At 40.3% G+C, this 23,882-nt stretch overlaps 2 protein-coding genes across 4 annotated transcripts in view; one reads left to right on the top strand and one right to left on the bottom strand.

The window, feature by feature from the left end:
- The window catches only part of LOC133397892 (granule associated Rac and RHOG effector protein 1-like), a 68,990-nt gene extending 64,444 nt beyond the window's left edge, over positions 1-4,546 (bottom strand). The window contains exon 1 of the mRNA XM_061669309.1: positions 4,449-4,546. The gene's annotated coding sequence lies outside the window, so the exon portion shown is untranslated. The remainder of the gene's footprint in view (positions 1-4,448) is intronic.
- gpib (glucose-6-phosphate isomerase b) lies at positions 226-19,026 on the top strand. Of its 3 annotated transcripts, none has more exons than XM_061669330.1 (20): positions 226-335; positions 1,939-2,115; positions 5,885-6,024; positions 7,111-7,201; positions 7,275-7,343; positions 7,921-8,040; positions 8,122-8,205; positions 9,494-9,640; positions 10,589-10,660; positions 10,752-10,796; positions 11,012-11,065; positions 11,388-11,448; positions 12,486-12,529; positions 12,628-12,780; positions 15,261-15,390; positions 15,477-15,553; positions 16,227-16,355; positions 17,907-17,982; positions 18,608-18,674; positions 18,782-19,026. In XM_061669330.1, exons 3-20 carry the CDS (start codon positions 5,906-5,908, stop codon positions 18,903-18,905), a joined length of 1,662 nt encoding a protein of 553 aa, XP_061525314.1. In that variant the 5' UTR covers positions 226-335; positions 1,939-2,115; positions 5,885-5,905; the 3' UTR covers positions 18,906-19,026. The 3 variants fall into 3 exon arrangements, with proteins under 3 accessions (XP_061525314.1, XP_061525324.1, XP_061525306.1); XM_061669340.1 differs by having other exon boundaries at positions 230-335; positions 1,917-2,115; XM_061669322.1 differs by lacking the exons at positions 226-335; positions 1,939-2,115 and adding an exon at positions 4,052-4,177.
- Positions 19,027-23,882: the final 4,856 nt, after the last annotated feature.

The following is a 23,882-nucleotide window of genomic DNA, read 5'->3' as shown; positions in this document are numbered from 1 at the left end:
TTCAAACTGTGAAAAACGAGTTATGTATCGGATCGGAAGTGATAAAAGTTGGATTACAACATCCATACTCTGGTCCACAACACATGACACAGTGCGGCGGCCTCTCCAGCGCAAACAATGAGCTCGTGACTAATTGGTCACCTTACTGCACACGGATGCGGCATCTCCGCAGGGTCACGTGTTCAACCGCAGAGAGAAAAAGCAGCGGGACTGCGAGCACAGCGCTGAATCAGCCCGTCGGTCGGGAAGAGAATGGACTGAATGCCAGACAGGAATTTTGCCGAGCAAAGCGTGTATTTCCAGGGCGACACAGCTGTGGCAGATGTCAACAAATGGTGAGGCCCCGCTTTTAATGGGGAGATGAGCAAAAAAGCTGACAAAAGGACAAGAGTGAATGAAGCTCACCGAGGCAGGAATTAAAAACTAATACCACTGACGATCTTCAGCATATTTGTGCGGAAGAGTAACAGCATGCAAAAAACACTATTTTGTGTGGGGGAACAATTAAATAGTCCATGTTTCGTCACAACAATTTCAATTTGCTCATCTCAAGACTGTTGTGTTTACATTTACTCGTTAAAAATGTATAGATTTTTCTCATATTACAAGCCTTTGTAGAAAAAAATACAAAATTTTTCCTCTTAACAGTGATTTTAGTGTCATTATATTGTGAGTTTATTCTAATGGTTTCCCTTCTTAAAATGTCTTGTGTTTACATTCCTATAGGAATATTGATATTCACCTTTTAAAAATTACAACTTTCACTTGTGACATCGCCACCTTTTTCATAATATTGTGATTTTATTTATTGATTTTACTATTTATTTATTACTGAATATTCTTGCAAAATTAATAACTTTACAATGCCAAACATTCATTTAAGACCTTTTGTGTTATAATGTAACAATATTGCACTTTTTTTTTTTAAAACTAATAATACAACTCATATTTCACATTTATTTAGGGAACATTGGTTTATCAAAATGATGAAAAACTTTGTAAGAAAATATACATTAGCAGAAAAAGAAATGACTTTCTAGTAATATTGCAATTGTAATTGTAATGCTGTACTGTAATACTTTGATAATATATAAAAAGTCTAGAATGGCTCGCTCATTGACACATTTTCAGAAATTGGCACAGAAAAGATGTATATTTGCATAGGTTCACACTGGATGGGCCAATTTTCCATATTATGTCCAAAAGTACACAAATAGGTGGGTCTCTGTAGTGCTCCCCACTATTCAAGTGTGAAATTATACACAACCAAGTAAAATTCTCAAAGTGTCTGTAAGTCAAGCCTTCAGCACTTCCAAATTTACATAATACCCGCCTGCAGAGTTTCTCCACCCATAACCTGGTTAGCTAAGTGAAGATCCAGAGCCACTTTCAAGGACTTAATTGTATGAAAGACTTTCATGCAGAGGCACTATCATGCATAAACACCCACATCCGACCAACACCCATGCTTATCATGTCAAAGCCAAAAAGGTCGGCAGAGCTGCACTCCGTTTTGTTAGCTGCAAAGATTAGCGCAAGCCTCTGATAAAATGGCACATACTTGATTGCTCGGTTAAGATGTGAACACGGCAGGGGAGTGTGGGGCTCGCTATATTGCCCACACTCTGGGCTCTGTGCTTCCACAAGTTGACGATGCTTGCTTGCCTGTCGAGTCCCGTAGCTCCTCCCCCTGCCGGTTGTCATGGTAACTAAATCTACACACACCATTGGTCCAACAGTACATAGCAGTGATTCCCAACTATCAGACATGTGAGGGGAAAGTAACAATTTAACTCACTTAGGCAATGTTCACACTGCAGGTCAATTTCCAATTTTTTTGCCCAATGTGACTTGAATCTGATTTTCTCATGTCAACGTGAACAATATAATTCAAATTTTTTTCATATCTAACCCAGGCCTCTTCATATGTGGATATAGATCGGATATGTATGCGACGCGAGACCAGTATGGACGCACACGGGGCGCGCATCCGACGTGTACGTCATCAGATGGCGACAAACGTCACAATGGTTCAACAAAACAGACACGCCACAAACTGACAACGGCAGACGACGGAGCAGAAAACAGACGGGAAAAGTAGCTGCTTTATAACTGGTAAGTGTAAGAAAATGTTGGCTCCGGTTGCACAAAATTCTTGAAATTACCTCAAGTTCGTCATGACGAGACCTACGCTAGGGGCCACATCACACAACACAGCGACTCGTGTTTGTGCGCATGCGCAATGTTAAGTCCTGGTGTGTGCTCATGCGAGTGACGTCTCGGACGCATTCGGACCACAGTAGAAGCCGCATTTGTTTTTAGTAATGTGAAAGCTTGGATTCAACAAAAAAAAAATCTGAATTGGGAATCATGCTCTGCAGTGTGAACGTAGCATTAGTCTGAAAAATATTATTCATTAACTTCAAATTTATCTTTGGTCACCCATCTCAGTGCTCTAGGTTGCGACTAATTCGGTCGACACATGCGCCCTAATTTCGGAATAATGCACCTAAAAGAAAAATAAGAGCGTGCACGCGTACGCCCAACCATTTGAGGAAGGAAAAAAACCCATCTCTGCGACTTTGAAAGCAGACGCACATGAAACCCATCTTGATCTCTCAACCAATCAGAGATTGGCCGTGTGTGTGTTTTCAGTGGCATAAATGCACTTAGTTTAAGCACCAACATTTTTCAGTAAGGTACCAGTCTTGTGGAATTGTGCTTCAAATAAAGAACTTTGTTGACCAGATTGTTAATTATTCATTTACTAGTCAATACTGCCCCTTTTTTTTTTTTTTAATATAAATATGACCCGGTAAGACAATGGTGGTGAATGTGATACAGCTAACAATTATGCTGGTGCACCAGTGCAAAAAGTTAGTCGAGAGCCCTGCGATGAAATTGACGCACTTCCTGAAAAGGTTTGTAATTGCCCATAGATGCCACCAGGTGGCAATGCTGTTCTTGCTTTGGCCTAAGCTCGAGAAAAAAAAAAAAATATTTCATTATGTAGCAGAGGATATCTTACAAAAAAAGTCTGTGAATGCCAAACCGTGAATATCAAGGAGTTCACTGCCCATATGTAAAATTGGTGCCTTGGCTCAATAAACGGGAATGACAGGGCCACTCCCTGAAACAGGCTCATTTCAACAAGCTGTGTGTAAAATGTACTGCAATTCCTTGACCCTTTCGGTATTTTGCAAAAGCATGCAACAGATGTGTTATCAAGACACCGGGAGACTGTTTTAAATTCTGAGGGGAAATGCATAATATCTCCTTTACAGCACTAGTGAAACATTGAGAGTCTTTACAGTGTTAGGATTTGAGCAGCTACATATTTTCACTCTCTCTCATCCGCTGTCTCCAAAAGAGCCAAACAGGAAACACATTCCACATGCGCTCATGGCATATTTCATCTTCAGGTGGCCAAGCGTTGTGTTTACAACTCACAGACGTGCATTTCCATTCGGTTGTTCTTGATGGCGGCTCACTACGGTATGGGATGGGAAGCGTCATTATAGAGCGCCCGTGTCCATCTTGTATTGGGCGACTGTTTTAAAACAGGTGGGATCACTATTTGGCAGGAATCGTCTGCTCGCCGGTTTCACCGAAACTCCCGGCGGCGGGAGCACAACGTCCCACCTATTAATATTAATAATAATAATAAAACTAGTGACAAGACAGCCACCTTTTGTGTCGTTACAAAACTTACACACACACATACATACACGTGTTGCAAAGAGAACGCCATTTGTTAATTAAATTAACTCAAACACTATTAGTTAGGTAGCCGCAAGCTAACATCAAACACAAGTGTGTTAACTTGTATTAAAGTCCCGTGTATACAAGTCCGCACTTGGCCAGGTCCATTATCGGGACACACGAGTGGCTAACCGTGGAGCTGGGTCTTACTAATAATCGATTATTAACCCGCTTTTAACTTCATTCGTCAAGCGCAGCAAGCCGTTGTCAAGACGACGAGTTCCCCCGAAGCAACTTTGATGGCGTGCAAAATAAATAAATAAATAAATAAATAAATAACCAACACGGAGTCGCTCCTCCCCTCTTCAGCCCAAAGTGGGTGGTTTCGATCAGAACAGAGACAAATATGTTCAAATGGACTGTTTTGGCTCCACACCAAGCGTGTCGTAACTCACCAGAAGCCGGTCACGGAGAAGTAAGTGCATAGAAGTTGTCAATTGGGGGGAGGGGGGAGGCGTCCGATAATGGGCGCACGGATGTTTCATGTGTACTCTGTGCATTTCGCGACATAGCTTCGCGGGGCTAACGTTAGCTCGCCAGAGCTAGCCTCTCTGCGACACAACCGAAGAGCGTTACGGAAGCGCAAAAGCTCCACAAACGCCAGTTCGCTGCAATACACACGGGGGAAACGTGATAAAATGGAAGGCAAATGTTACGGTAGTAAGGGAATGAGGCGCATCGCTTACCAGCTCGGCTCAACTCGGGCATCCACCCTCTTTGACAGCGAACCTCCTGTCTGTCTGAGTGACGAGCCAGTCAAGCTCGACGTCATAAACGCCAACACTTCCGGCGAAGGTTTCAACAATAAATAGCGCAGACAGCGAATTTCATGTCTGTGACTGTAGCGTGTCGTTTAAAAAAAAAAAGGAAATACTTTCGGTAAATGTTTCACAATAAAATAAAAAAGCCTAAATGGTACTGTGAATAAATTACACTTCGCTGTTTCGTTTAAGCCCGATCAATCAATCAATCATTATGTCCTATTTAATCATAATTAGAGCCAAAGTTAGGTAATAGACTAAAACAGAGGCAGCGAAAAGGAATCATCACTTAAAAGAACGGGTCGTCACAAAGACTGTGTCTTTCTCGCCCTCTAACGTTGGATCAAGACTGTTGCACCAAGTTCACGTTGTTTGGCGGCCGAACGGTCGGTAGGGGGCGAGCTGCTCCACAAATCCCACCAGCAAGGCCTCATTCGGCCCCTCACCTGAATACTTTCAGTTAGAACATAGATAGAATGGAATATAATTTAAATATATATTTAACTTAACTCATACGCACTGAAACGGGGGGGGGAAACGATTTCAAATTGTCTGTACTTTCTACTCTTTGCTTTGTTATACTTTTTGATATATTGATTGATTGAAATCTCATTGACTTTTAAGTCGGAAGAACATGGACAGCAAAGAGATGGAGGCACATGAAAGCATTAAAAATGATGACGCAAACGAGATTCAGAAATGCAAGATATTCCCCATCTATGGCCTTATTTAAGAAACTCGTTTCATACAAGAATGATTCATGGCAAATGTGTTGTGGCTTGTACCAGCCTAAAAACGACCAACTCCTGGAAATCCTTCATCAAATATGAAATAACACATACAGTTAAGGTGTATTTTTTTTTCGGTTGTTGGCATTGGCTAAATTAACATTTTTGACTATGTTTTGTTTTGCTCACACGGGAAATGTTCTTTAGTTCAGTCTTAATTATCCTGGCAAAATTTAGCTTGGAGCAAAGTTGTGTCCGGTGATTTTGTTTTCTTTAAATTTCATCATGTTATCAAAATGGGTATTGTATACAGTATAATTGACAGTATGAATTATTGTTCACTTTTGTACTGTTTTTACTTTTTGACTCCTACTTTACTAAAATAGTTGAATGAGTATGTCTACTTTACCAGAGTGTTTTTAAAAAAAAAAAAATTTTTAATCTGTACTTCCACTTCAGTACAGAGTGTGAGTACAGTACTCTTGCCACCTGTGCCAAACACACAAACCCTGGATGACACCCAGGGGGGAGGAGGTGTGAAATGCATGCGCCAACCCTGAATATAGTAAGAGTAGGAGGGGCCCTGGTGGACCTTCAAAAAGCTTTTGCGCTCACCCCCTCTGCCCCACTCAGCCCACCTCCGGACTCCACAACATGGGACTCACACAGGACCCCGTCTTCCAGCGGCTGCAGCAATGGTACACGGCCCACGCCTTGAACCTCAACATGAGGCACATGTTTGACGGCGACAAGGAGAGGTTCCACAAATTCAGGTGGGAGGCCTTCCTAATAAAGCGGGTTCTTGCGCTTCATCATGTTGCGCTTGTGTCACAGGTGGGGGACTCAAGTCACATGACTTGGCCTGAGTCAGACTTAAGTTGCTAATTTTAGAACTTGGGTCTTGCTTGCCCAAAACTAATGAAAGCCTCAACATGACTTTGACTTGGTATTCAAGTGACTGGATTTGTGATGTGTTAAAACAGCTAACTAACACAAGTACAGATGCAAAGTGCAAAATGGCTAATGTGCAAATATAAGATAAGAGAGGTGTTACAGCAGTAAAAAAACTAATAAAATTTTTCCTTAAACATACGTTTACAATGGTACCTTAACTTACAAGTTTAATTTGTTTGGTGACTAAGCTCAATTTCCTCATACTTCAAATAAATATTTCCCTTTGAAATGAATCGAAACGCCACTAATTGGTTCCAGCCCCCCAAAAAGCACCACCATTTTTGTGTTTTTAATGTGTTGTACAAAAACATGAGAGGAGAATAGTTTTATAAAATGCAATTACTGTACTTATTGTAGTAGCTGCATGTTGGATGTGTGCCTTTAAGTTGCATGGCCTAGTGAATGAATAAGTAGCTGGAGTTGTGGCTGACAGCAGCTCCTTGCAAGTGTTTTCATTTTGTATTCGTGTGTTTAACTGTTTGTCCCTTTCAATTAATGGCTGACAGGGCTTCGGCGACAGTGGGTCTCCTTGCCCACATGCGAGGGCGTGACAGTAGCTTAATTGTGCCATTTTTTTTTTTAATTTCACTTTACTCGTATCTGAAGCTAGCGCATATCTGAAATTCTGGTTTGCGACGCAAGGCAAAAAAAATGACCAAGTGATGACTTGTAACTCAGAATAAGGTATGTTGTATCTGAGCGAGACTGCACTGTATGACTTATGACTTGCCAGTCAAGTAATGACTTGACTCGTCTTGCTTGAAATTCAGTGGTGACTCAAATGACTTGCTTGATTTTTGCCACAGTAACTTAGGACTTGCTTGACACTTGAAAACTAAGACTTGAAACTTACTTGTGACATGCACAGACTGTATGTGACTTAGTCCCACCTGTGGTTTGTGCAGCCTCACACTGCAGACCGACGATGGAGACGTCCTGCTGGACTACTCCAAGAACCTCATCACCGAAGAAGTCATGAAGATGCTGGTTGACCTGGTAGGTTGTTGTACTTTGGAAATCCCAACATTTGCGGTGACCTTAAATGCACCGTGTGGTTTGTCTTCGGCAGGCCAAGTCGAGAGGCATGGAAGCGGCCAGAGAGACCATGTTCACCGGAGACAAGATCAATTTCACTGAGGTGCTCAGTGTTCATGATGTCATCATCTTCCTGACTTGAGCAGACTTTCTGCAGGGCTAATGCATACAACAAGATGGGTTTTGTCGCCCATGGCGGTGTAGTCACAAGCCCCTTTCACACTGCCTGTAAAAATGGCATTTTCCACCCTTAAACGCGTGACTATTCAGTTACGCAGGGTACAATGAAATGTCAAATATTAAGGCAATCTGGAGCTATTTGGCAAGTCTCGTGATCCCTTTTTTTTTACGGCTGCAGAAATAGGGCCACTGTATTGTACAGCATCCACCACACGGTATCTCAAATCTGTGCAGGCTACAAATAATTCCCAAGACTGCCAAGACGTTCTGGAGTGAAATGCATTGCCTTGCCCAGTGTCACAAAGCTTGGTCTCAGCTGTACGTCATTGATCCGCCAACAGGATAAGGACCCAAAACACACAGCTACAAACAGCCAAAACATGGAACGATTGTGAAAAGCCCTGATCTAAACCCTATTGAACATCTGCAGAAGAAGCTGAAATGTAAAAAAGTCACTTGTGAATTCTGGTTTGATGTATAAATGTGTGACTGCGCTTTAGGGTCGCGCTGTACTCCACGTGGCTCTGCGAAACCGCTCCAACACTCCCATTATGGTGGATGGCAAAGATGTAATGCCAGATATTAATAAGGTTCTGGACAAGATGAAGAACTTCTGTCATGTGAGTAAAATGTCATAGAAAATACCATGTAAAGAAAAAAAATTGAAGTCACATCTGGTTCACTGTGTGTTTTTCCTGCAGAGGGTTCGTAGCGGTCAGTGGAAGGGCTACACGGAGAAGAGCATCACAGACGTCGTTAATATTGGGATAGGAGGATCGGATCTTGTGAGTAAACCTTTTAACATTTACTACTCACAAAAAGTATTAGATATTCTTCTTTCGGGTGAAATTTCAGGATGACCATAAAATGCACTTTAACATTTGCAGGTCAACTTAATTTGAACTTCTCTAAACTTTTGAATGGATGTGTCTGACTGATAAATGTCTCATGCAATCCTTTTTCTACAACTTACTGTTCTCAAACAGGGAGCTAACGGCAAAGTTCACAACAGGTTGAGCCGTAAAAATTTCCAAGGAAGTTGTAAACGTAAAATTGTTAAAAGCAAACCATGAACGAAAGCTTTGTAAACGTCTTTCCTTCGAAACGTAATAAGAGCAACTCCTCCCTCATCTTGGGGGCAGCAGACGAGGGAAGTATGCAGACACTAAATCTGTCGCCCATGCTCTTCAAAACTTCAAGATAGCAAGGTGCTTAGTGAGTTGCCTTGTTTGGTTTCTGAGAGTAATCTGGTAGTGCTCTGCTCGGTATTTGGTATTTGGGAGGGGCCTTCCCTCTCTCAAGTCAAGGTATACACAGACTGTTATGATGCGAGTCGGAAATGAAGGAGACAGGAATGCATTCCTTTTCGACTTGTTTTCTCTCTGACGACTAAGATAATAAATATTCTTAGAGACACGTGTCTGAGTCAGATACTTTATTTCTTCAGCTCACGTGCACAAACAGAAATGACCATAACGTCTACTTCAATGCCTTTCTTTGAGTCTTCCAGCCTCTGTATCGCTAAGTTCTGTGACACACTAAGGTCAGTGTCCACTACCCTCTGAAAACATCCTGTTTGAAGACTCACAATGGCGAGGTAATCCATCCATCCATCCATTTTCTGGGCCGCTTCTCCTCACTGCGGTCGCGGGCGTGCCGCAGCCTATCCCAGCTATCATCGATCAGGAGGCGGGGTACACCCTGAACTGGTTGCAATGTTGATCATTCATTAGGTGTCATCTTGGTCTGATGATGTCAAAATGTGATCAGCATGAGGAAGAGGACTATTCAAAATGAACAAAAGCAGGAAATCAATTGGTCAGTTCGTGGATCAAAAAACGTGTTATGAATTTTGATGTTCAGCTCCTTGTTAGAGGACAGAAAGTTGTGTAAGTAGAAGAAGTATTGAAACATTGAACAGCTGAACATGCATTCGAAAGTTTAGAAGAGGTCAAAAAACCTGCAAAGGTTTGAGTACAATTTAGGATAATCCTGTAATTTCAGCCAAAAGCCGAATACCCCACAGGTAGTAGTGTGCGTACTTAACATTTAACGTGATCTGTCGAACGGCAGGGGCCCCTGATGGTGACCGAGGCCCTGAAACCGTACTCTAAGGACGGGCCTGCCGTGTGGTTTGTGTCCAACATTGACGGGACGCACATCGCCAAGACGCTAGCGCAGCTCAACGCCGAGACCACCCTCTTCATCATTGCCTCCAAGGTGCTGTAGGGATCCAACGGGGGGGTTTGCAACCTGTTTTTGTAAAACATCAAAGACAATTTAGTGTAACCATCAGAGAAAGTTTGGCATGTTTTTGTAACGCATCAAAAACATGAAGTCTTTGATGAACCTAACGAGTTTTTATAAACATTGGATACAATTAAGTGTCATCAACAAGCCTAACATTTTGTAAACATCGTAAAACGCAAGAGACAATTTGGAGTCTTCTATGGACCCATAGTATGTGTATTTTTGGTAAACATCGAATACAAATTAGATCCTTTGATGATCCTAAAGTAAGTATTTACAAAACATCGACGACAAGGTGGAGTCGTCAATGAACCTAACGTATGCTTTTTTCGTAAACATCGAAGACATGTCAGAGCCGTTGATAAAACTAAGGTGTTTCGATAAACATCAAAAACAAGTTGGAGTATTCAATTATCCATCCATCCATCCATTTTCTGTTCCGCTTATAATTACCCTAACATGATTATTTTCATTTTAAAAAATCAAAGAAAATTTGGGGTCTTCAATGAAACTAAAATATTTCTGGGAACATTGAGGATGAAGCCTTTGATTTACCTAAAGTAAGTTTTTTGTAATATACCAAAGACTAATTAGAGCCCTCGATGCACTCAAAGTAAATGTTTTCGTATCAACCTAAGACATTTGGAGTCCTCCATGAACTAAAATTTGTTTTCATAAACATGAAATACAATTTAGTCTTCAAGTCACCGAATGTAGTTTTTAAAAAAAAAAAATTATAGCAAAGACAATTCAGAGACGACGACGTTTTGTGTAAACATCAAAGACTATAAATGGCCTTCAATTAATCATGCTTCTTCACATCACAGACAATTTAGAGGCTTCCACACACACCTACTATGTACATACGCGTTTTCCATTTAATGGTAGTTTTGTCTTCCCCTTGGTGATTTTTGTCAGACCTTCACCACCCAGGAGACCATCACCAACGCCGAGTCGGCCAAAGCATGGTTCCTGGAGCACGCTAAAGACGTACGTGAGTGTGGGCTTAGGCGGCAGCCTTGCATCCATCTCATGTTGGCTAAAAAAAACAACCATTAACGACTTTGTAATTTTTCCATAGAAAAGTGCTGTGGCCAAACACTTTGTCGCTCTGTCCACCAATGGCGTAAGTCACCCAAATCTACACACCCAAATCTATCTATCTATCTATCTATCTATCTATCTATCTATCTATCTATCTATCTATCTATCTATCTATCTATCTATCTATCTATCTATCTATCTATCTATCTATCTATCTATCCATCCATCCATCCATCCATCCATCCATCCATCCATCCACCCACCCACCCATCTAATTGCCACCCTTGTATCTTCCAGCCCAAAGTGAAGGACTTCGGCATCGACACAGAGAACATGTTTGAGTTCTGGGACGTGAGTGCTCTTTCCGTATCGCGGCTATATTTAAGCAAAACTGTTTGACCAAGACGGTGCTGGGGCCCGGCCCGCAGCTGCCGAGTAATCAGAGGCCCTCCCCTTGTGCCTCCCCCTCAGTTGTTATTATTGGTGGTGACCTTCTCCCTTGCAGAGGTTACTGTACAGGCTGGCCCATAGATAAAGGTCACAGGACTGCCTTTAGTTGCTATTTTAAGTGCGGCGGCCACAATATGGCCTTTATGTCACCATGACACGTTTTGGCTATCTCTTTTGATTTGAATTTAAATGCATTTTTTAGTGATATGTTTTATCCTTTCAGTGGGTTGGAGGGCGTTTCTCCTTGTGGTCAGCAATTGGAATGGCTATTGCCTTGCACATTGGTACGTACTTCAAAAGTTATTATGTGGCCGTTACTGGGCAAGGAACCATTTTAACATTATGATTTTTTTCCCCCTCAGCCACTAAATAAGATAAATGTTACACATAAAACACAATAAAACTCTCAAATTTATAATCACATACTGTATAATGAAAGGTAAGTCTTAAACTATATGATAGTATAAATACTATTAACAATTATAAAATAAGTAGCAATCGTAAAAAAATATTATTTTACAGTCATAATAGTCATTATTGTTACTGATGGTGTAGTTGTACACTTGCCTGACTTTGGTGCAAGGCAGCGTGGGTGCAGTTCCCAATCAGTGACAGTGTGAATGTGAGTGCGAATGGGTGTCCGTGTCTATATGTGCCCTGCGACTGACTGCTGACCAGTTCAGGGTGTAATAATTATTTTTATTATAATTTTAGCCTCATTATTATATAATCTTTCAACTATAATTATTTTCTCGTATTTGATTATTATTTTATCATACAATATTTTATATGTAAAGAAAAATATTAGGATTGTATTATAGAAATATAAGATGTGTATATTATACATACACACACTGCTGTATATTCAAAATAATTTATACCATGAAATTTATATATATGTATATATGTGTGTGTGTGTGCGTGTATAATACCCATGATAAAATAATAATAAATGAACATGTTTTATACATTCAAATACTTATTATACTATAAATTATATTGCACAACTACAAAAATAACATTTCAAAATAATAATTTATATTAAAATAAATGTATTAGCTATAATACATGAATTTAAAAAACGAATTTTAATGAAAGAAAAGTATTATATTATGCAATCATTAATTCTTGCAATGCGTTACAATAATTCTTCATTATTTAATTATTTAGCTTTATTATTTATTATTAATTATTATTTGGAATTCTGATGAGTGCCCAATAAAGGATGAATTCTGGAAGCCATTTTTTGCAACTGTGATCACAAGAACAGAGAGTGGCATGCTCTTGTTTTGACGATGTCAAATGTTTTTCTTTTCATTAGGCTTTGAAAACTTTGAGAAGCTCCTGGCAGGCGCCCATTGGATGGTAGGTCATCCCGGAGGTCCAGGTTACGTGCAGAGAACATGAAGGAGAAAAAAAACACTCTTAACATCAGGTACACCTGCACAATTTCCCCTCTGCAGGACAAGCACTTCCGCACAGCTCCCCTGGATAAAAACGCTCCGGTGCTGCTGGCTCTGCTGGGCATCTGGTACATCAACTTCTTCCACACGGAGACTCACGCCATGCTGCCCTACGACCAGTACATGCACCGCTTTGCCGCCTACTTCCAGCAGGTTGACTTCATTGCTTAAAAAAATGAATCATTGTCATTTGCTAAGTTTAAATTAAAACAGAATTTGTGGGGTACAATTATTTCCTTGTTTTATTTTTTTTGAACAACGCTTGCTTTTCTGTTTCCATTGAAAATTGCAGCGAAAGGACGGAGAGAGTCCAGAGACTCAATCTATTCCAAAAAATAAGATTATAAAACAATATTTTCATATTTCAAATCACCACAATACAGTCACCCCAAAAGGTATTGGAAGGGCAAGGTCATTTCCTTTGTTTCTGTTGTATACTGAAGACAGTTCAGAAATCCAGCTTTTATTTCATGGTATTTACATCTAGATGTCTTAAACAACTCAGGACAGAGAAGCCACCCACTTTTCAAGTGAGCAAAACTGTTGGAACAGACATTATTAAATTAACTTCAAGTGAATAACATTTGATATTTGGTGGCATAACCCTTACTTGGAATAACTGCATCACCCATTGACTTCACCAGACTGTTGCATTTTTCATTTGAAATGCTTTTACAGGCCTTTACTGCAGCCTCTATCAGTTCCTGGGTTTTTTTCTGGGGGTTTCTCCCTTCAGTCTTCTCTTCAGGAAATACAATGCATGCTCTATTGGGTTAAGGTACAGTGATTGACTTTGCTAGTCTAAGACCTTCCACTTTTTTCCTCCTGATGAAGTCCTTTGTTGTGTTGGCAGTGTGTTTTGGGTCATTGTTTTGTTGCATGATGAAGCTTCTCTCGATTAGTTTGGATGCATTTTTCGGTTAACTGCCAGACGAAATGGTTTTGTAGACTTCAGAATTCATTCTGCTGCTACCATCATAAGTTACTTCGTCAATAAAGACTAGTGAGCCCTTTCCTGAAGCAAGCCCAAGCCATGGCATTACTTCCATCATGCTTCACAGATGAGCTTGTGTGTTTTGGATCAGAAGCAGATCCTTTCTTCCTCCATACTTTGGCCTTTCCATTACTTTGGTAGAGGTTAATCTTGGTCTCATCAGTCCATAAAACTTTGTTCCAAAAATGTTGTGGCTCATCTCTGTACTTCTTTCCAAACTCCAATCTGGCCTTCCGATTCTTCTTGCTGATGATTGGTTTGCTTCTTGTGGTATTGCCTGTATATTTCTTCTCTCGAAGTCTTCTTCGAACAGTTGATTGTGATACCTTCACCCCTGCCCTGTAGAGATTGGTACTGACTGTTGTCTTTGGGTGTTTTTCCACAGTTCTCACAATATTTCTGTCATCAACTGCTGTTGACACCCTTGGCCGACTTGTTTGATGTCTGTTGCTCAGTACACCAGTAGTTTCTTCCCTTTTCAGCATATTCCAAATTGTTGTATTGGCTATTCCCAAAGTGCAATAGCTTTGATTGATTTTCCCTCTTCTCTCAGCTTCAAGATGGTTTGCTTTTCTCTCATAAAAAGCTCTCTGGTCGTCAAGTTTGCTTCCCAGCAAATGCAGTTTTCACAGGTGAAACCCAAAGCCAAAGACAAGCACTATCTAATGTTTAAGCAATCAATCTAAAAGGCAACACCTGAGCAACTAGAAACACCCATCAGTCACATGTTCCAATACTTTTGCTCATTTGAAAAGTGGGTGGCTTCAAAAGGTTCTTTGTGCTGAGTAATGCATCTAGATGTAAATACCATGAAATAAAAGCTGGACTTCTGAACTTTTGTCTCATATTCATATTTTGATCTGAAACCCAAAGATATTCAGGATAGAATAAAAACAAAGGCATTGACCTTGTCGTTCCAATACATTTGGAGGGGACAGTATGCATGTCTTCCAATAATAAACACATTGGTGTTAGAAGTGGGGTCCGTCAGCCATTGAACTGCAAACTATAGTAAATCCACAATAAACATTCTTGTTCCAAAGCATATTTCTCTCCTTTGTCATTCACCAAATTGGTGTCTGACTGATGCCACTTCTGACACCAGTTTGGCTAGCTGCGCCATCTGGCTGCAGAAGTGTGGATTCTAACAAGAATGAGGCAGCATATTTTTAAATTATGAAACAACTTGTTTGCTTTTACAAATATCATAACGCTCAGTTTTGTGTGTGGCTGATCCCACTTCTGACACCTATTTGCACAGCCCCCTATCTCACTGCACGAGTGTACGTTCTGACAAGAACGAGGCAGCAAATTATTTGAAGCAGTGATGACAAATTGTCCAACTATTTTAACAAGCTGGAGGCATCCTCAATTCTGACACAACGCTCTTAACTCATTCATTGCCAGCCCTCCCAGTTAACATGAATATTTGACTTCTAAAGCAGTCAGTGGCAGTGAATGTATTATTAGATGCCGTGTTTTGATTACACACTGGACACATCCATTCAGTAAAGGTTTCCCCCTCGGGAAAAAAAAATAACAGGAAGTGCCAAATATGGGTTTATGACACACACAGCTGACTTTAATGATCATTTGATGACTTCCACCCCTCCTACTGATAAGTGTTTCTTTCATGCAGGGCGATATGGAGTCCAATGGGAAGTACGTCACCAAACATGGCGCACGTGTAAATTATCACACCGGACCCATTGTGTGGGGCGAGCCTGGCACCAATGGGCAGCACGCCTTCTACCAGCTTATCCATCAAGGTGCCTTCACGTGAACGCACTGCTCAGTAAGACCACTCGGGTGTCATTGCAATGATTGAGTCCAATCATTTGTGTTTGTAACTCAGGAACGCGCATGGTGCCGTCCGACTTCCTCATCCCGGCACAGTCGCAGCACCCCGTCAGGGACAATCTACACCACAAGGCAAGTGGACATGCGCCAGCATCAACTGATCGTGTCAGAAGTGGGATCAGTTGACTTTTGCAATGCACACTACAACCACAACAATATACATAGTCTTGTTGGAACACAATGCAGTCAGATAGTGGATGCTCACCAAATTGGTATCAGAAATAGGATCTGTCCATGTCACAAACACAAAATTGAGCAATATTTTCCAACAACAACTCATGGTGTCTGAAATGGGATCCGTCAGCCATTGCAATCCAAACTCCAACAACAACAATACACATTAATGCTGCAATGTACATTTCTAGTCAGATAGGAACACTCACCAAACCTCTTCGGTCTCCGAAGTGGGATCCGTCAAACATTGTATTGTATACTTCGACCACACTATAAATATTTTGTTGCTATAATGCACATTTCTCCAATCAGATAGCGGCTCTCTCACAGTTGGTGTCAGAAATTTCGATCCAGGACCTATTTAAATGCAAACTCCAACCTCAAAATAAGTATTCTTCTTCGAACGCACATTTCTCTAATCAAAAAGAGGCCGCTTGGCAAATTGGGGTCAGAAGTGGGATCCGTCCATGTTGCAACTACACGTTGTAGTCTTTGTAAAAGTGAACAATTTGCGGCATAATTATAATACATGACTGTTGAATGTGTATAAAATAAGACTGTGGATTTGCAGATTCTAGTGGCCAACTTCCTGGCCCAGACGGAGGCTCTCATGAGGGGAAAGACCACCGAGGAGGCCCGAAAGGAGTTGGAGGCCAGCGGGCTGACTGGGGAGGCTCTGGAGAAGATTCTCCCGCACAAAGTGGGTCGCAACAACACACACACGCTTATATCTCACGTCATACTTATTGTTATGTACAACCCCAATTCCAATGAAGTTGGGACGATGTGTTAAGCATAAATAAAAACAGAATACAATGACTTGAAAATCATGTTCAACCTATATTTAATTGAATACACTACAAAGACAAGATATTTAACATTAAAACTGATTAACTTGATTGTTTTTAGCAAATAATCATGAACTGAGAATTTTATGGCTGCAACACATCCCAAAAAAGCTGGGACAGGTGCCAAAATAGACTGAGAAAGTTGAGCTCATCAAACACCTGTTTGGAAGATCCCACAGGTGAACAGGCTAATTGGCAACAGGTGGCTGCCATGATTAGGTATAAAAGGAGCTTCCCTGAATTGCTCAGTCATTCACAAGCAAAGATGGGGCGAGGTTCACCTCTTTGTGAACAAGTGCGTGAGAAAATAGTCGAACAGTTGAAGGACAATGTTCCTCAACGTACAATTGCAAGGAATTTAGGGATTTCATCATCTACGGTCCAAAATATCATCAAAAGGTTCAGAGAATCTGGAGAAATCACTGCATGTAAGCGGCAAGGCCGAAAACCAACATTGAATGCTCGTGACCTTCGATCCCTTAGGCGGCACTGCATCAAAAACCGACATCAATGTGTAAAGGATATCCCCACATGGGCTCAGGAACACTTCAGAAAACCAATGTCAGTAAATACAGTTCGGCGCTACATCCGTAAGTGCAACTTGAAACTCTACTATGCAAAGCAAAAGCCATTTATCAACAACACCCAGAAACGCAGCCGGCTTCTCTGTGCCTGAGCTCATCAAAGATGGACTGATGAAAAGTGGAAAAGTGTTCTGTGGTCCGACGAGTCCACAGGCATGGGTAACTCACACATCTGTGAAGGCACCATTAATGCTGAAAGGTACATACTGGTTTTGGAGAAACATATGCTGCCATCCAAGAAACGTCTTTTTCATGGACGCCCCTGCTTATTTCAGCAAGACAATGCCAAACCACATTCTGCACGTGTTACAACAGCGTGACTTCATTGTAAAAGAGTGCGGGTACTAGACTGGCCTGCCTGCAGTCCAGACCTGTCTCCCATTGGAAATGTGTGGCGCATTATGAAGCGTAAAATACGACAACAGAGACCCCGGACTGTTGAACAGCTGAAGCTGTACATCAAGCAAGAATGGGAAAGAATTCCACCTACAAAGCTTCAACAATTAAGTATCCTCAGTTCCCAAACGTTTATTGAATGTTGTTAAAAGAACAGGTGATGTAACACTTGTGGTAAACATGACCCTGTACAAGCTTTTTTGGAACGTGTTGCAGCCATAAAATTCGAAGTTAATGATTATTTGCTAACAATAATAAAGTTTAGCAGTTTGAACATTGAATATCTTGTCTTTGTCGTGTATTCAATTAAATATAGGTTGAACATGATTTGCAAATCATTGTATTCTGTTTTTATTTATTTTTAACACAATGTCCCAACTTCATTGGAATTGGGTTGTACTTCAATGTGTGTTTCTTACCAAGGTGTTCCAAGGAAACAGGCCCACCAACTCCATCATCTTCAAGAAACTGAGCCCTTACACGCTTGGTGCTCTCATAGGTGAGAAAAGCCATGATGTTGATTGTGTCAGAAGCGGGTTATTATTTCTGGTTGTTACGACTACTGTTATTGAGTGGTTCCAAATAGTAATAATAATAATTTATAATAATAATTTTCAGACTGCTCGCTTTGGCAGTCAGTTAGGGCCGCTTATCAAATTGGTGACGCTCAGTCGGCCATTGCAATGCATACTGCAGTCACATAAATAACAATAAACATATTGTGGTTTGGAATGCACATTTCTCACGTTGGATAGGGCTGCTCACCAAATTGCTGTCAGATGTGGAATCCGTCAATGCCACAAACACAAAACCGAGCATTATTATTATTATTTGTATTACTTTTTTATGACAGCAAACAAAGGGCTCCACAATTATAATATACACGTGCAGAAAATGTGAGTATAGAACACATTTCTTGAGAAAGCTAGGGTCACTCACCAAAATGGTGTCAGAAGTGGGATCCGTCCATGCTGCAAACATACAACAATATAGGAATAATACATGAGATTAGAATCTTCTGACATCTGTGACATCTGTGTCAGAAGAGGGGTCCTCTGGTGTCAGAAGTGGGGATTTTATTATTATTATTATTTTTTAAATGATTCCCTGTTTGTTAATTTCAGCCATGTATGAGCACAAGATCTTCATCCAGGGTTTGATGTGGGAGATTAACAGCTTTGACCAGTGGGGGTGAGACACTCTTCGCCTAATTATTCCACTCTTACATTTTCAAAGTTGATTATTGTATTATTACTACGACTATAATTGATTACGAATGATATGCTTTTCGTTGCTAGAGTGGAACTTGGCAAGCAGCTGGCAAAGAAGATTGAGCCCGAGCTGCAGGATGCCACCGAGGTGCACTCTCATGACGCGTCTACCAACGGACTCATCAATTTCCTCAAGAAAAACTTCGCCTGAGTGTCTCGCTCTGGTTGTTGTTTTCACGATTATTATAAATATCAATTTCCACTAAAAGCACTGTGCACATTTGTACAATGTATTAAAACAGGATTTTCTTTTATGTTGCCCAAGGAGGCATAGTATGCTGCTATGTATTTGTTTTTTGCCTGGCATGATCAAAAAATCAGCACAAACTCACTTGATTTTCAGAAAAAAAAAAGTTATTTGGTGTTGTAGTTTTTCATAGTTTCAAGTGTTGCAGCTCATTAATTTCTACCAATGTCAAAAATAAATTTGCAGCAAACCACATCAAGTCATACCTCATATTAGAGGGCCTGATGAGTGTTTCATATCTGTACATATTTGATCAAATATACCCTTATATGGTAACACACTGACAAAAAAAAACTAGAAAGAAATCTAACCATACTACTCCACTGCTGATTAAACTCAAAAATTTAATTTGCAGTAAACCATATCAAGTCTTAGATCATATTAGAGGGCTTGACAAGAGCTTATTATGTCAATATACCCCAGTATGACTTTGGGGGAAAGGGTGGCGTTAAACCCTGAACTAGTTGCCAGCCAATTGCAGGGCAATTCACACCTACGGACAACTGAGAGTCTTCAGTGAACCTAACATGCAGTGTTTGGATATGTAAGAGGAAGCCGGAATACCCGCAGAAAACCCACTTCATCAAAACAAGGTTAAAAAAAAACAGGAAACCACATCGAGTCACATGTCATATGAAAGGCCTCGATGAGATCTTACCAGATCTTTTAATTATCTTTTAAAAATACCCTTACATGATGCCACATTTACTAAAAAATACATTTTTGGGCTGTAAATGTCAGGGTTGTCAAAGTTCTCCAGTAACAAGATAAAAAAAAAATCTATTTGCAGCAAACCACATCGAGTCATATGTCATATTAAAGGCCTCAATGATCTTTTTTTCTTCTTCAATATCACCACTTTGTCAATATGTCCTCGTTTGAGGATGTAATTATTCTTTTAATAGTATATTTAGGTGTGAAAATGCCACTTAATCTCATGTATCGTATATTCTTTAGGGATAGAGCTTTTTGCTGGTCTTCATCAGTGAAGTGAGGATACTGCCCTGGAAGGGGGGGGCGGGGGGCGGGGGGCTGGGGGGGGGGGGGGAAATTCAACTCTTTCACTAGGTGGCAGTAGAGCACCGGTTGCACTGGTTGCTGCTGCGAGGGAAGCAGGAAACAATCAACCAGCCATCCATTTTTCGGAACCGCTTATCCTCACGAGGGTCGGGGGTCTGAGGGCACATATTGACTAACGGCCATTCGGCCTCACATTCAAACCTACGGACAATTCAGAGTCTTGAATTAACCATTCCATACATGTTTTTAGAACGTACGTCAAAGGGAGAAGATGCAAACAAGAGGCCGGATTTGAACTCTTGACGTCAGATGTGCTAAACTATGTAACTATATTTATGTTAATAGTACATTAACATTGGTAAATATCATTTATTTCGAATTTTTAATTATCATTGTAAAAAAAGTGCACAAACACAGAGCTTAATTTGTGCACTTTTCAAATAAATAAAATAGTGTAATGTGGTGCCTTGAGATACAAGTTTAATTTGTTCCATGACTACACTTTCAACCAAAAACATTTGTATCTCAAATCGGCATTCCCCATTAAAATTATCCATCCATCCATCCATTTTCTGAGCCGCTTCTCCTCACTCGGGTCGCGGGAGTGCTGGAGCCTATCCCAGCTGTCTTGGGGCAGGAGGCGGGGTACACCCTGAACTGGTTGCCAGCCAATCGCAGGGCACATACGAACAAACAACCATTCGCACTCACAGTCATGCCTACGGGCAATTTAGAGTCTCCAATTAATGCATGTTTTTGGGATGTGGGAGGAAAGGACGCTCCGACCAGTCGTCCACCGTGCCGCCTATATAGCACTTGTAGTAAAAAATAAATTAAAATGTACTAGGCCTACAAGTATAATGGGAACTTGATGCATTGAAACATCTTTCTGTGTGTATAGCGTCCAAAGTGAAACTTCAACGACAAGTGCCCACTGAACTGGCTAATATTGGTTTCTTCACATCATCAGCCAGAAGTGTGATCAATTTTGAGTTGCTGCGTTTAAGTTGCGATACCTGTGCTTGATTTGAGTTTCACTTTTACTCCCTGTGCTTACCATTAAGCAACACGAGGGCATCAGAGTGCAAAATGTGTTTTAGTGTGTGAAAATATGTTTCCAAGCTGTTTCTAAGCAGGTGAAAATTGCTTAAGGGTCTGCCAAAAGAGTGACCAGTTCATAAGTGGGTTCAGGGCACGGAGGATTTGGTTCAAACAATAGGTTTTTGTCTTTTAGCAATTGAGAAACACTGTAATTCTACAGCATTTCTCTTCAGCATTCACAAACTATTTCTACTGCAGTTGCATTCTCTCGTTGTTATAAAGGTAGATGCTTTGATGCAGCTCTTGCAATGAGTGTCATGAGATCATGCAGGTGGAGGGTACCTAACGAGGTGGCCTATTTTTTTCTCCATAGTATTTCATTGGAGTATTTCTATATAGTTCTCCCGTGGCTGCAGAGAATAGGGTGGACAAACAGCAAGAAAGAAAGACAGGTGTTGTTTTTCATTTTTAGGGCGGTTGCCAAGCAACAATACTGAGCATGAATTCTAACTTTCTGTCATGGGTGTGTGTTCCGGTTGTTGTCTTCCCCCTGTCTCGTGCACACCTGCTCCTGAGAGCATCTTCACCACCTGTGCCTCGTTCACCCTAATTACACCATGCATTTAACCTCGTGTCTCATTCTTTCTGGTCGCCAGTTCGTTGTACCTCGTTTCCACGTCACCGACTCATAGTAAGACGAGACCCTGTTCCTATTATTGACCTTGCCTTTTTGCCTCACGTTTTTTATGTTACTGTTGCCTTTTCGGATTGCCCGCCTGTGTACCGACCTCTGCCCGTTTCTTAAACCTCTCTTTTGAAACTGACCATTTGAATTGGAGTCGTCCATTTTGCGTCCTGCCCTTTGTTCCGTTCATGACACTTTCCTTTTATGTATGCCCCTGAAACAACTAAACACATTTTATTCTCTCATTATTTGAATGAGCCTTTTCTACAGTTCATTTTACCTTGGTACATTTGTTTTTACAGGTATTTATGAAGTATTTGTTAACTTTGTAAATACATGTATTGCAAAGTGTTTTAATCTTTGTAAATGATGGTGACTGTTGTTTATATATGTATATATATATATATATATCTTGCTTTAGCATTTTGCATGTATTTTTACTTTTGTAACATTTTATTACATCACATAATTTATGGTGCAGTTGGTCATATTTTACATTTTCTTTTTATAAAATTGTTTTTACTTTTAATTAAAAAAAAGATTGCATTTCATTTTATTCCGTTGTGCAGTTGGTTTTACTTTTTTGTAAATGTTTTGTAACTTGAGTAAAGTTATTTTTCTAAATTTGCTTCGACTGTTTACTTAGGCTTGCAAATTTTATTTAGCTGTTTTTGTGGACTTTATGAATTACTATTTTGTAAATATATATATATATATTTTTTTTTTTTTTTGAGTAAATTAATTTCTACTTTTTGTGAATGTTTATTTCTATGTTCATTACTTTCCCCTTTCAGTAAATGCTTTTGTGAATTGTTTTTTTTAATTATTTTATTTCTAAATTAGATTTTACAGTTTTTTACTTTCTGAGATTGATTTGTAAGTTATGTTTTTCTTTTTCTTTTTATGTTTTTGTAAATTTGGCTTTACTTAATTCACTCACGTTTTCCTTTTGTAATTGTTTTTGTGTACATTTGTTTGGAAGAACACAGTGAGTGATAAATACGATATAATTAAGTTTGATGGCGATGGCATTGTTCAAAGGTGCCAAGCGCCGGCTGCAGGTGCGCACCAGGAAGTTAAATCCCAGACAAGTCTGCAGTGGAAAAAAAAAAAAAAAAAAAGCTCCCGTGTGTGTTTACGTGCGTGCGCGTGCATTCCTGACATGTTTGCTAAACAATGCCACCGCGTAGCCTCACATTCCGACTCTTTTATGTGTCAGGGAGCTGGGGGCTGTCACTGGTTTCCATGGCGACAGCACCCCGTCGACCCCCACCGCCATCTCAACCGGACAGTCCCGGGTTGAAATCCTGCCGAAGGGGAGGGCATTTTCGGGGTACCTCAGGGAAAGTCGTCGCAACGTTCTCCCAGGAATGAAAGCTCCCATTCCTGGAAAAACAAGGACCTTCGCCCCTCCCCGCCTGGTCTTTCCCACGCACGCACGACTCCCGCGGCTATATAAAGACGGAGGTCCCGAGGGGGCTCCTTCCCTACCCCGATGTTATACCGTCGGCGAGTCAATTCCACATGATGGCTCCCATGCATGTCACTGGAGGTCTTGTGGAGCATCTGGAATGAAGCAGGGCAGGTCAAGAACTCTGCAGGCATGACATCAAAGAGTCCCATCCGTGCGCAAACGACAAAGTTATTTCATTCATTTCAAAACCGTATGCTATTAACATTTTTAAAACAAAAAATTGGATTATCGTCTCTATTTCATTTAATAAACCTTTGGTTATTTAAAAAATATATATTTTATGTAAAATTGTTAATACACAAGTTTTTAAATATCATATATTATCAATTTTATTATTTAACCAACTTTTAATTAAAACATTTTTTAAATTGTTTCTTTTAATAATACAACAATAACCCATGCTGTTTTTCAATGTTCTATATACAATCAATTTAATTGTAATTAATGAAGCAGCTATTTAATACTTTTGACACATTTTCACAAAAATGTTTATTACGTAAAATAGTTTGTTTTAATAATAGAACAATCATGCATACTATTCTTTAAAATGGATGATATAAAATGTATTCAATCATACTGTTATTAAATAAAAAAACAATTATTAAAAGCATCAGGAGCAACTGGGTGCAGTATCCAGCGCAAGGACATTTCCACATGGTCA

Source organism: Phycodurus eques, chromosome 2, assembly GCF_024500275.1.
Source record: "Phycodurus eques isolate BA_2022a chromosome 2, UOR_Pequ_1.1, whole genome shotgun sequence".
Classification (NCBI taxonomy): domain Eukaryota; kingdom Metazoa; phylum Chordata; class Actinopteri; order Syngnathiformes; family Syngnathidae; genus Phycodurus; species Phycodurus eques.
Note: the sequence above shows the minus strand (reverse complement) of the source record. Positions and strands in the feature narration are given on the sequence as shown.

Bases quoted from the DNA above. Each gene is read 5' to 3' on its own strand.
- gpib (XM_061669322.1), top strand. From the start codon at position 4,109: ATGTTCAAATGGACTGTTTTGGCTCCACACCAAGCGTGTCGTAACTCA. The intron at 10,797-11,011 runs GTAAGTCACCCA...TGTATCTTCCAG, and splicing joins TCGCTCTGTCCACCAATGGC to CCCAAAGTGAAGGACTTCGG. The intron at 12,530-12,627 runs GTAGGTCATCCC...TCCCCTCTGCAG, and splicing joins TGGCAGGCGCCCATTGGATG to GACAAGCACTTCCGCACAGC.